General features: G+C 36.2%; 1 protein-coding gene across 1 annotated transcript in view; it reads right to left on the bottom strand.

Annotated features, from left to right (window-relative positions):
- Window positions 1-7652: 7652 nt before the first annotated feature.
- CCDC83 (coiled-coil domain containing 83) overlaps window positions 7653-13523 on the bottom strand; it is a 57873-nt gene continuing 52002 nt past the window's right edge. Inside the window, exons 7-10 of the mRNA XM_049780058.1 lie at window positions 12203-12324; window positions 10157-10236; window positions 9269-9456; window positions 7653-7814 (exon numbers count right to left, since the gene is read on the bottom strand). Coding sequence (XP_049636015.1) covers window positions 7653-7814; window positions 9269-9456; window positions 10157-10236; window positions 12203-12324 — 552 coding nt within the window. The remainder of the gene's footprint in view (window positions 7815-9268; window positions 9457-10156; window positions 10237-12202; window positions 12325-13523) is intronic.

The following is a 13523-nucleotide window of genomic DNA, read 5'->3' on the forward strand; positions in this document are numbered from 1 at the left end:
CCAGCATCCCATATGGTCCACTGAGCCTGCCAGGAGCGATTTCTGAGTGTAGAGCCAGGAGTAACCCCTCAGTGCTGCCGGGTGTGACCCAAAAAACAAACAAACAAACAAAGTAGGAAGTGCAAGGTAAAATATTACCTACAAAAGAACCTTTTTGAAATATGCAGCAGATTTCTCAAATAAAACTCTAAGGCTAAATGGAATAGCACAATACAGTCAATATATTGAATTGAATGAAATAGACATACAAATAGAATACAAAAAAAAGAACAATTGATCATTTTAATTTGCAGGAGCAACACAAAAACTCACAGACAAAAAGCAGCTAAAGTTGTTCATGGGTACTAAGCCAGTGCTGCAAGATACATTCAATGGGCTATTTAAAAGGGTAAGGAAATGGAGATTATAATAATATACAAAATCCACACAAAGATGGTAGTTCATAACTTAATCTCAGTAATTATATTTAATGTCAATGGATTTGAACTGATCAATAAAAATGCTGGATGGATAGATGGATCAAAAATTAGAACCTAGGGGCCAGAGCGGTGGTGTTAGAGGTAAGGCGTCTGCCTTGCAAGTGCTAGCCTAGAAAGGACTGCTGTTTGATCCTCCCACGTCCCATATGGTCCCCCCATGCCAGGAGCGATTTCTGAGCACATAGCTAGGAGTAACCCCTGAGTGTCAATGGGTGTGGCCCCAAAACAAAAACAAAAAAAGTAGAATCTAAAGTTTTGCAGTTTACAAGACACATTTGAGGACTGGAGCATTTGTACAAAGAGTAGAGCATTCAGCCACCCTGGTTTGACCTCTGCCGCCTCTATTGTCTCCTAAGACTGTTAGGAGTCCAGGAGTGGCCCCTGAGCACCACCAGGCAAGGTCTCTTCCCTCAAAAAAAAAAAAAGTACACATTTGGACAATCATGATAAACAACGTGCCTAATGGGGCCATAGCAATAATACAGTGAGTAGAGCATTTGTATTGGATGTGGTCAATACAAGTTCTATCACCTGCATTCGATATGGTCCTCTGATCTCATCCCACCAGGAGTGAACCCTGAGCATAGAGACCTGAGTATACTGGTTGTGGCCTGCCACTGCATACATAAACTTTCAGGGGAGCTCAACCCACCAGATGTATCCTCAGATTTTCCTGGTGGGGAGAACTGAAATAACACCCAAGGGGTTCCTCAAAAGGCCCGCTGTGGATGCCTTTTTCCCCTGCGTGGATGATTGAGGAATTTCCGAAGAGATGCTTAGCAATGCATTTTTGGTCATTATTTGGCTATCTCTCCTTTGTAAATTTCAGACATAATTGTGGCCTCTATCAAATAATTTGGCTCAGAAATTCCAGCACCAAAGATTACTATGAGAACCCCTTTTCTGAATAATATTTAGCCCTAAAAGCAAAGACAATGTTTTTTCTCTTTTTCAAATATGTTCTTGCAGCTGCAGTTTCTGGTAATCAAGGACGAAGCCAGAAAGCAGACCCTGGGCTACTGACTCTCCTTAGAAAAAGGGGATTTGGCTTCTTCCTTTACTTGACCTCTAAAACTATAGAGCCCAGCTCAGCATAGACCATGTTCCTAGATATTTCCTACTTCCTAATAATCCTTAATTTTGCATTTGAAGTAAGCTTGCAAAGAGCTGCCTTGTTATAACCTTCTCCTTTGTAATTCAGAATCCTTATAGCTCACACCCATAGCTTAAGTATGTTTACTGTTAAACTGTGCTTTGTGATTGTAATTATTCTTCTCTATACCTATGGCTGGTTTTGCTCTTATAAATCCCCTTGCCTAAAGATTAAATTTGTCGCACTCCTGCCAGAAGATGTGTTGACCCCACATACACTGTGTGTGGTATCATTATTTCATATTTCATATTTGGCCGCTCGTGCTCCTGCTTTTCTCCTGTGAAGGATTTGCTCCCTACTAGGGATACTGAGATGCAAGACGCCTGCAGCAGTGGCCCCTCACAAATGAACGAAATACACATGCTCGAGAAAAAAATGCTAGAAAACTGGGCCGGTTTAATAGTACAGTGTAAGGGCATTTGCCTTGCATGCAGTTGACCCAGGAAGGATCCAGGTTTGATTCCTGGCATCCCATATGGTCCCCTGAGCCTGCCAGGAGAAATTTCTGAGTGCAAAGACAGAAGTAAGTAAGCCCTGAGCACCACCGGGTGTGGCCCAAAAGCCGAAGAAAGAAGTTACCATATTTATATCAGGCTAAATAAATTTCAAACTGAAAGAAAAAAGGTAATAAAAAGTAAAAAAAAAAAAAGATAATAAAAGATAGTGATGATCATTATATAAAAACCAAAGGAAGCATCATCACTCAACATATATGCACCAAATTAGAGTGCATTGTGATATGAATACTATCAGGCATGGTGGAAAATATTGACAGCCATACAACAGTATTATATGTATTGTATTATACTATAGAAGTAATATAACAGTACTACTATGTATATTATATATGTATATTATAACAGTAATTAATCTTAATACTACACTTACTAAATAAATCAACCAGAAATAGAATCAGAAAGGAAACAAAGACAGCAAGGAAGAAGTGAAAGAATTAGTCTTAAGAGACATTTACAGGACTCTCCATCCCTAAAGCTGCCAACATATTCTTTCCAGTTTACCTGGGTCATTTTCTAAGTAAACCACTTGAGTCACAAATTAAACCCACATAAAATAATAAAAATAGACACCTGATCCAGCACTAGCCACTGGTAAATGTAGTGCTAGGAACAGTGGAAAAAGAAAAGAATTCAGTTGTATCAACAGAGGGCAACTAAAACTCAGGAAGTTTTCCTAAAGACATCAGGCCTGGGCCTGGAGAGATAGCACAGAAGTTTTTGCCTTGCAAACAGCCGATCCAGGACCAAAGGTGGTTTGAATCCCGGTGTCCCATATGGTCCCCCAAGACTGCCAGGAGCGACTTCTGAGCATAGAGCCAGGAGTAATCCCTCAGTGCTGCTGGGTGTGACCCAAAAACAATAAGAAAAAATAAAGAAAAAAAAGAAAATATCAAAAAATCAAGTATCTCAGGGTCAATCAAACAAAGGAGATAAAATACTTATTTAGTGAAAATTTTATCTACTGAAAGAAATGACACAGATTGCTGAAAGTAATTTATAAAACCAATGCAACCCCCATCAAAGTTCTCATGGCATTCTGTAGGGACATAAAACAAGTTACATATAAAATTTTATGGAGTCATAACAATTCCTAAATGATTCTGAATAATTAAGCAATTCTGGAAAAAATGAAGATGGAAATTATTGTAGTCCTAGACTTTAAATTTTACTAAAAAATTACAGTAACAAAACGTTATGGTACTGGAACACATTCTCAGATCAATGGAATTGAACTGACAGCCCAGATATACATCCTCAAATTTATTGTCAATTGATTTGTGTCAAAGGGGTTAGGTGTATGAAGGGGGGGCAAAAAGAGCCTCTCACAAATGGTGCTGGGTGTCTGATTAGCCACATGGAAGAAAACAAAACTAGACCACCTATATCTTATATTGTACATAAAAGTCTACTAAGATGGATTAAATACCTTGATATCAAACCTTTCTCTTATAAAATACATTAAAGAAAAAAGACAGGATTCTCTAAGGTCTTGAATCCAGAGGATACTGTACGGACATAATCTCTTTGGCAAATAAAACAGAAGCAGAAATATGAACAGAAGTAGAAAAATGGGAACATATTAGACTGAAATATTTCTTCCCTGCAAAATAAAATAAAGGTACCCTGCTGACTGAGAGAAAATATTGTATACCATACATCAAACTTTAGTTAGCTGCATGCAAGGCAAACACCCTCCCCTTTGTACTATTGCTCTGGCTCCCTGCACTCCCCACTAATATTTAATAAATATTTGTCGAATAAAAAAATATATAAAGCACTTAAAGCAAGACAACACCAGAAAACAAAAAATGAGAAGAGATGAACAGGAAATTCCTTAGAGTGACATAAAGATGGCCATCAGTCATGAAAAATGTTTATCACCAATGATTATCGGGCAAATGCAAATTAAAATGACATTAATATGTCACCTTATACCAATTGAGAATGATCCAGAAACAGCAAGTGCTGATTGTGTTGTGAAAAAGGAATTCTAATCCACTGGTTTTTGGTGATAATCTACTGTAATCTAATTTACTCTTTTTGTAGCCTGTGATGGTAATGTTAATTTGGTAGTAAGGTTAAATCAATTTGGAAAACAGTCCGGAAATTTCTCAATTATAAACAAACTTCATCTGAATAGAACTTATAGTGATTCTACTTCAGAGCATGTCCCTCAAAAACACAAAAACAATCTTAACAGACACATGCCACCTATGTTCAATGCAACATTATTTACAATAATTAAATTCTGGAGACAATGCAAGTGCCCAACAACAGAATGAGTAGATAAGGAATAGGACTGAAGGATACTGGACATAAAATGAGTTGAAAGTAAAAACTGGGTGATTTTTAACTGATATTTGGAACATAAAGAAACAAAGGAATTAGACAACTTTCAGTGGAAACAAACCTCCAAAAATGACCAATTAAGTAATGGAGGAAGTTAAAGGGAGTGTGGAATGAGAAACATGGAACAATGGTGGAAAAATCTTGACCCACTGGTTGAGGGATTTAATAGCTATGCTGTAAGTAAAAATTAATGACTTCAATGTTATTATAAATTATGATGTCCTAATAAATAAAAAGAATACTGATGTGAAATTTAGGGATAGTCTGTACTATTGGTCTGTGGCACCATGATTAGGAAGTGGTATGGACCTTTGATGAAGATTCAGCAGTTTTATAGTTAATGGGAAAAGGAGTATCTTCTGTGAAATATTTTTATAAATCAAATGACCACATTTGAACTTCTATGTTTCTAAATGATTTGAAATTCATTTATAAAAAAAATTAGATTAAGGGACAGCAAACTTTACTTGCAGTCTGGCTATCATTTTTTTATATTTTAATTTAAAGACCTTGATTACAAACATGATTGTGGTTGGAATTCAGTCATGTAAAAAACACCCCCCTTCACCAGTGCAAAATTCCCATCACCAATGTCCCAATTCTCCCTCCTCCCCACCCCACCCTGTACTCTAGACAGGCTTTCTACTTCCCTCATTCATTCACATTGTTATAATAGTTCTCAATGTAGTTATTTCTCTAACTGCACTCATCACTCTTTGTAGAGAGCTTCATGTAGTGAGCTTGAACTTCCACTCCTCCTCTTTTTTGTCTCTGAAAATTATTGCAAGAATGTCTTTTATTTTTCTTAAAACCCATAGATGAGTGAGACTATTCTGTGTCTCTCTCTCTCCCTCTGAATTATTTCACTCAGCCTAATAGATTCCATGTACATCCATGTATAGGGAAATTTCATGACTTCATCTCTCCTGACAGCTGCATAATATTCCATTGTGTATATGTACCAAAGTTTCTTTAGCCATTCATCTGTTGAAGGGCACCTTGGTTGTTTCCAGAGTCTATCTATTGTAAATAGGGCTGTAAATGAATTTGGGTGTGAGGAAGGAATTTTTTGTATGTATTTTTGTGTTCCTAGGGTATATTCCTAGGAGTGGTATAGCTGGATTGTATGGGAGCTCAATTTCCAGGTTTTGGAGGAATCTCCATATCACTTTCCATTAAGGCTGGACTGGACTGCATTCCCACCAGCAGTGGATAAGAGTTCCTTTCTCTCCACATCCCCGCCAGCACTGATTGTTCTCATTCTTTGTGGTGTGTGCCAATTTCTGTGGTGTGAGATGGTACCTCATGGTTGTTTTGATTTGCATCTCATTGATGACTAGTAATGTGAAGCATTTTTTCATGTGCCTTTTGGTCATTTGTATTTCTTTTTTGTCTAAGTGTCTGTTCATTTCTTCTCCCCATTTTTTGATGGGATTAGATGTTTTTTCTTGTAAAGTTCTGTCAGTGCCCTGTATATTTTGGATATTAGCCCCTTATCTGATGGATATTGGGTGAATAGTTTCTCCCACTCAGTGGGTGGCTCTTGTATCTTGGGCACTATTTCCTTTGAGGTGCAGAAGCTTCTCAGTTTCATATATTCCCATTTGATTATCTCTGCTTTCACTTGTTTGGAGAGTGCAGTTTCCTCTTGAAGGTGCCTTTAGTCTCAATGTCATGAAGTGTTTTACCTACATGTTCTATATACCTTATGGTATCAGGTCTGATATCAAGGTCTTTAATCCATTTGAATTTTACCTTCATATATGATGTTAGTTGGGGGGGTTCTAAGTTCACTTTTTTGAAAGTGGCTAGGCTGGCTATCATTTAACATTCTCAAAAGGGAAATGTACACCCAATAATGAAATCAAACCAGAGATGTTCTGATACCCTCCCTTCAATGTAGGATATATGCAAAACCCAAGATCTCTAATTACAGAAGCCTGACTTCTACAATCGTGATTGAGTATTTTTCTTGAGACCAGGAAGAAAGATTATGGGGTCAGACAATTTAGTATGCCCAGAACCTGTAGTTGGTTTATGGCAAGATGCTTCATGGGTAGGGATACCTTGTTATTTTCAGGCCAAAGTTTTGGTTTTTTTTTTTCTATTTCTTTCAACTTTTGCTGTGCTTATGCAAAAAAATGCCACCTCTTTTTACTTTTAGATAGGGGCTTCCTGCCTTTTTCATAGAACCTTGGGACACAAATGATTTTGTTTTATTTCTTGTTTTTGCATTTTTCTATAAAATTAAGAAGGGTGAATAGAAAGAAAGGGGACTGAAGTGGTGGCACAAGAGGTAGGGCATTTGCCTTGCACGCGCTAACCTTGGACGGACCTTGATTCGATCCCCCGCATCCCATATGGTCCCCCAAGCCAGGAGCGATTTCTGAGCGCATAGCCAGGAGTAACCCCTGAGCATTGCCGGTGTGTCCCCCTCCACCCCACCCCAAAATAAAGAAAAGAAAGGATGGGACAAGAGGCCAGTTGGTCTCAGATGCATTGACAGAGATTAAAAAGGTCAGGACTAAATGTCCAAGCCAAAGTCAAGAACAATAGAATCAAGAGACCCAAACTATAATAATCTAAACTTAAAATGGGCCTGTTATACTGGCAGGTCATTTGGCAAAGAGTGGTGATATAGGATGTATTCTGGGAACACTGGTGGAGGGAGACTGACACTGGTGGTGGGATTCATTGTATGTCTGAAATCCAACTATGAAGGACTTTGTAAATCACAATGTTTTCAATAAAATAAAATAAAGAAGAGGGAAAGATATAGTCAATGTTGTGCAAATATATCCATTTTTCTTAGAAAAGTTTCTAATGAACCAGTTCTTGTTAAAAGCATATGTAATGAGTGAATTTTTAAGTTTGAAGGAAACTCAGATCATCTTGTCATCTTGTCCTCACTTGTCATACTTTTGAATATTTACATATGGAAAAGTAAGGTGTAATCTAATTTTTGTCACTTAGATGCATGAAGACAAATAAATAGTTGAATACCTGGAATTTGACTTTGAATGTAATTACAACAATTAGAAACAGAAATTGGTTGAAAGACTTTGGCATATACATTGAATAGGAAACTAACATATTTCACTCCCTACAGAAACCTTCTTAGGAAAAAGATGTTTCATTTTACAGCTTTTAGCCTTAGAGAAAAGACTTCATTACTTTATATGTGATGTGGTTTTCTGGGCTTTTGGAGTCTTCATAGATTCTGATTGGACTTTGCTTATCTTGAAGATGAATGGGCATTTTCTTGCTCTCTATCCTCATCAACTTCACTGCCAAGGGACCCAGGTTTACATAATCCTGTAATGAACACATGAAAAAGAACAGAAGAGGTTATGGTTATTCAGTAAGTTTCCGATCACAATGAATCAGGAAGATTTGCCTACTTTTAATTTGTTTGTATTTTATAGCTGGCCTTTTTCTTACAGACTTCATCGTTCTAATTTTTCTGAATACTGTACAACATACTGTACAAATATAAGAACTACTATGTAGATACAAAGATCACTAAGTAGTTTATATGCCCCATTGGCATTTATTATATACTCCAATAACTGACAGGTTGTGGGGTTTTCCATAAACAATTATTAGAATTTAGGAGACTCAACAACTGAAAAGGGGGTATGAAGCTTTATTTTTCAAAAATACATAAATTACTTTATTTTAAAGAAATGTAACTATAGAGCTATAGCAAGTGTGAGATAGGAGAAAAGCAAATTGATAAATGTATGTTACATATTGCAGAATATTGAGTATTAGTAATTAATCTACTCAGTTGTTGTGACAAAATACCATAGACTGAGTGACTATAGGAGAATATGGGAATAATGTATATAAAGACTTCCTTTTTGTTATTTGTTTTTTGGGCCATTTCAGCAGTTTGGCTTACTCCTAGCTCAAGAACCACTACTGGCAGGTCTTGAGGGACCATTTGGAGTGCCAGAGATTGAATCTGGATCAACTATGTACAAGGCAAGCACTAGATCCTCTGTACTATTGCTCCGGTCCTTGATACTCCAACATAAAAAGGTTTATTGATACTCTAGGTTTTTAATAAAGATTTATTTTACTGTTTGCACTTTTCAAGATGGCCACAATAATATATAACTTAATATGCAGGACTTTCTTATACTATAATGCTTTCCTTCTCTTTCAAGTTGTTGGAGTGACATTTTCCCCCTCCTCTTGGGTGAAACTTTGTAAGTACAACGAATAACAGAATATCATGGAAGTGATAGTGTATGACTTGGAAGACTAAGTCATATAAACTAGTGGTCTCTGGGGCTTTTTGTCCCGGTATCACAGTAAAGAAGCAGTAAAGGTTTCTTGTAAGAATATCCATATGAAGAACATCTGAGGCCACAGTTTAGGCTGTATCATGTTGCCAGACATATGTGAGCCACTTTGGAGGGGATCTTGTTAATCCAGCCAACACAATTGCAATTCACCCAAACTCAAATGAGTAATCTCTAAGAAGCCCTTTTAAAATTCCTAACCAACAGAGACCCTGGATTAGAATAAATCATTATTGCTATAAATCATTAACATTGGGATAAAATGTTAGAACATACACCTTTTTCTAGTAATGAAGGTCTATAAATGAAGCAAACGTCAATATCCAATAAGAGATATGAAGGGTGAGATAATTTTACTAACAATTACTAATAGAATTGTTCAATATCCATGATTTTGGCTGTTTTTTTCACTAGTCAATAAAACAGTATAAATAGGCAAAGTTAGTTTGTCATGATTACCTTGAAATCTTGCTCATCCTCATATAATAGTTGTTTTATATTAGGCATTCCAAATTCTGTATCGAAGGTATCCTCTTCATCTTTGTTCAGAACCTGGCTATCTTTGATAATGTCTTCATGACAAATATTTAATTCAGTGCTCTCAACTGATGAACTTGCTATGTCTTCATCTTTTTTAGGTATTACTTCTGGGATGAACACAAAGAAATTACTATATATATGTTTTGGAGAGAGAAAAAAGCCTTGACAAACTTTTAACATAAAAACTTTTAACATAAAAGACTTTTGAAAATTTTCTAGAGAAGATGAATTTGAGAATTATAATTGAGATTGTTGTGACAACTATATACTAAACCATTTTTGGAAGAGTGTCATATTTTTTTTTGTTTGGTTTTTTTTATTTGGGTGGGCGGGTTTCGGCCACCCGGTGATGCTCAGGGGTTACTCCTGGCTATGCACTCAGAAATCGCTTCTGGCTTGGGGGACCATATGGGGCACCGGGGGATTGAACCAAAGTCTGTCTAGGCTAGCGTGCACAAGGCCTTACTGCTCCGGCCCCAAGAATGCCATGTATAACAACATTAAGTTTTGTTCTCTTTACAGATGGAAGCCTGTATGTATGTATGCTGCTATCTTGGTTGACTAGATTGAAACTGAAACCACAGAGTGTAGACAACCTTCTATCCTTTTCTTCTGATAGCTATTTAATTTACTGTGAAATATGGTGACTTTGATTTGAAAATAGGGGTAGTGAAAAGAAAGATAAAATCTCAAAGAGAAAAATTTTGTGGTGGATTGTTATCTAGCTCCTTTTGGATGTAATGTGCAGATTTGTTAAAACAAACAAACAAACAAAAAGAAACTTATGCCATTAAATAAAGTAAGTACCAAAAAATGTTTCTTGTGTCTCCAAAGGCATTTCTTCAGGTTGTACTGGCTGTCCAGCAGCTTGGGTAAGATACAGTTGCCTAAAGAAATAAAGAAAAAAAGTGGCTTGTTTAACCAGTGTCTGTTTCTCTGCTAGAGCCAAGATGAAAAATGAGACATACCCCGTATGACTTAGCAATACTGCTCCTAGGAATATACCCTATGGGCCCAACTATACAATGTAAAAACAGTATCTGAACTCATATGTTCTTACAGAATTATTCACAATAGCCTGAATCTGGAAATAGATGCAAGGTTTAGAGACTGGACAGGAGTGTGGATTTGAAAAGTAGATTATGGCAAGGAGGACTGGCTGAATAAAATATTACCCTTTGGGTATGACCTTCTACGCTCTGTGACCTAACTTACACGCACATTTTCTTGAGTATATGATGTCTGATCAATAAACACTACTGTAAATGCATTTTAACATTATTGTAACATTTCTTTTATTTAATTATAAGAATACAGTATGTAATACATGGAACATATAAATGTCTTTATCTACATTTTAACTGTCAGTAAGTTTTGAGTCGAGATTAGGCTTCAGTAGTTAAGTTGGGAAGAAGTCAGAAGTTGTAGATTTCAACCTCATGTCAACTTAATGTTTAAGTTTAAGCCAGCCTCCCCCTCATATTATTCTAGGGCTAACTGTATTTGTCCAAATTATGAAAGCTAAGTTCAGTTTTATTTCACCACTTTTATAATCCATATACCTATATTTCTATCAATATTGGTATATTTCAACTTTTTAAAAGTAAAAACCAATTTTATTTGGAACTTCAGAGGTAGGGGAAGCAGGTGGGGCAGAGAGGAGAGGAAAGGAGAGATGAAGGGCCAGAACATGGTGCAGCGATAGGGCATTTGTCTTGCACGCTGCTGACCTAGGATGGACTGTGGTTCCATCCCCCAGCATCCCATATGGTTGCCCAGGCCTGGAGCAATTTCTGAGCGCATAGCCAGGAGTAACCCCTGAGTGTCACCCAGTGTGTCACAAAAAAAAAAAACAAAAGAAGAAGAAAAAGAAAGGAGAGATGAGAGAGAAGCCCTCAAGAGAGAACTCAGGCTTCTCCAAAGGTGGAGAAATCCCTACTGCATATCCCAGCTTTAAAGTATGAAAGAATGAAAATACTCATCTCAAAAGGAGAGATGTGGGTACCATGAGCCTGGTATACTACAACTTTTGTCAGGTAAAAATATAGAGAACCTAAATCATGCATATATTTCTATAATAGATTTATCTTGGGCAGTAAAAAATGTGATCTGGAATACCAGGCTAGAAAAAAATTTTTCAACCTCGAAATTAATAAGATTCATTAACTATCAAAGGAAATACTTCTATGGTTCATAAGATAGCTCGGAGCCCAGAAGACATCCAGGAAGCCACCACAAACTTCCCCACTTCTTCTTTCCTCTAACTCAGTACCTCATACATCTTTCAATGTTCTTACTGTTGAGCATTTATTTTTGTACCCATTTCTATGGAGGGCCTGGAGATTTCTAAAAGTAGCAAGTATGATGTGAGATGGTACAATGGTAATAATATGGTGATAATACTATGGCTGTAGTGCATTGCTATATAAAACAGGTCAAAGTTCATTTTTGTTTGTTTATTTGTTTTAGTTTTGGGGCCACACACAGCTTAGCTTGCTCAGGGTTTACTCCTGGCTCTGTGCTCAGGAATTACTCCTGGTAGGCTCAGGTGACCATATAGGAATGCAGGGGATCTAATTTGAGTCGGCCACGTGTAAGGCAAGCCCTCTACTCATTGTACTAGCGCTCTAGCCCTTAAAATAGGTCAGTGTTTACTCTGTAGTCGGTGCAACAGTTAATTGCAATAATTTTATACCATCACCCTGGCCATTTTTTAGTCTTTTTTTTTTCTCATGGCTGAAATCTGGCTAGAAAATAAAAGAATTAAATAATTTTTAGAAATGACAATATTTTACAAATATGAAGGTTTACAAAAAGATACTTTCTAAGAATGCTATGGCTTATTGCTTTCACCTGGGTACTCTGAGATCTGCAAGTCTGCAGTTGAATAGTTGGTCAAGAAGCTCCAAATTTTCTTCTTCCAGTTCCTGAATAACCTTTTCTAATTCTTCAACTTCTTTCCTGTGAATTTCTATCTGTTCTCAAAAGAGAAAGGATATGGTAATTATTTATGTAGTTCTATTTAGTCTTCTATAAAAATTCAACATGTAAAAGTACATCTGCTTGAGGGAAGATCTTATCTGTATGAGTAATTACTGAATGTGTTTTGTCCTGCCCTTCTAAGAAGAAAAAGTTATGTGCATAACTTATTTGCATGGTTTGATGATTATAATAAAACAGATTGACAAGTGTTATCTTTTTCTACCCTGTCAAAAATATAATTGCTTTGTAAAATGAGTGAAAGTAGTGATAAACTAAAAAAGGAGGATAATTTATCACTTTATTAATAGCTAAATAAGTATCTAAGGTTAATTATAAAAATAAATGAAAATGACTAAAAATGAAAGAAGTACTATATTATGGAATTTAAAAAGTATATACCCAACAGTTTTTTCTTTCAAACACTATAATAAAATAATATTTTCTCTGAATGTTTGAGTGTTATATGGTTGGAATATTGTTCACTCATTCATTTAATAACTAACATTGTTAACATTTAATAACTAAAGTTTATTAGCTACCAGAAACTATAGTAAATTGTGAGAACAAATGATCAAGAAAATAAATAACTTTCAAGAAAGTCTTAATTCACAGGGAAGAAAGTGATGGAAATAAAGATGCGTGATAAAAATAATAAAGAAAGGTACTATGGGAGATAAAGAAGTTCACACTGCCAGATATGTGTGGGAGATCTTCTGGGGAGATATTAAGAAATGACATATATTGTGAACCTTAAGGCCAAGTAGGGATTCATTTAGGCAGGTGAGAAAGAATGGTTTATATAGGAAGAAGGAGTTACATGTATAAAATTATTTTGAAGTAGATATAAAGTAGGAGTGAGAAGTAGGAAAAAATTACAGGACAGTTAGGGATAAGTCAAATAATACTGAGTTTGGTGATTATACTACACTCTGGACGACGAGTTATGGAAAGAAGTAAAATAGTAAGCTTAATGTTTATTGTAGAAATATGACTAAAATACAAACAAGATTTTTAGATTTTGATGATAGAATTCATGCAGATATAGGCAAAAATTGCCTGTCCTAGAGTTCTCTTCAATCTTTACAATGTGTGTTTTGGTAACTTTATCTGAAAAAGGTTTTAAGTGAAAAGAATATAGAGAAAAATTTTACTAGCTAGAACCCCAAAGTTACTTCTATGTTCACCAAATTCA

Source organism: Suncus etruscus, chromosome 9 (assembly GCF_024139225.1).
Source record: "Suncus etruscus isolate mSunEtr1 chromosome 9, mSunEtr1.pri.cur, whole genome shotgun sequence".
Classification (NCBI taxonomy): domain Eukaryota; kingdom Metazoa; phylum Chordata; class Mammalia; order Eulipotyphla; family Soricidae; genus Suncus; species Suncus etruscus.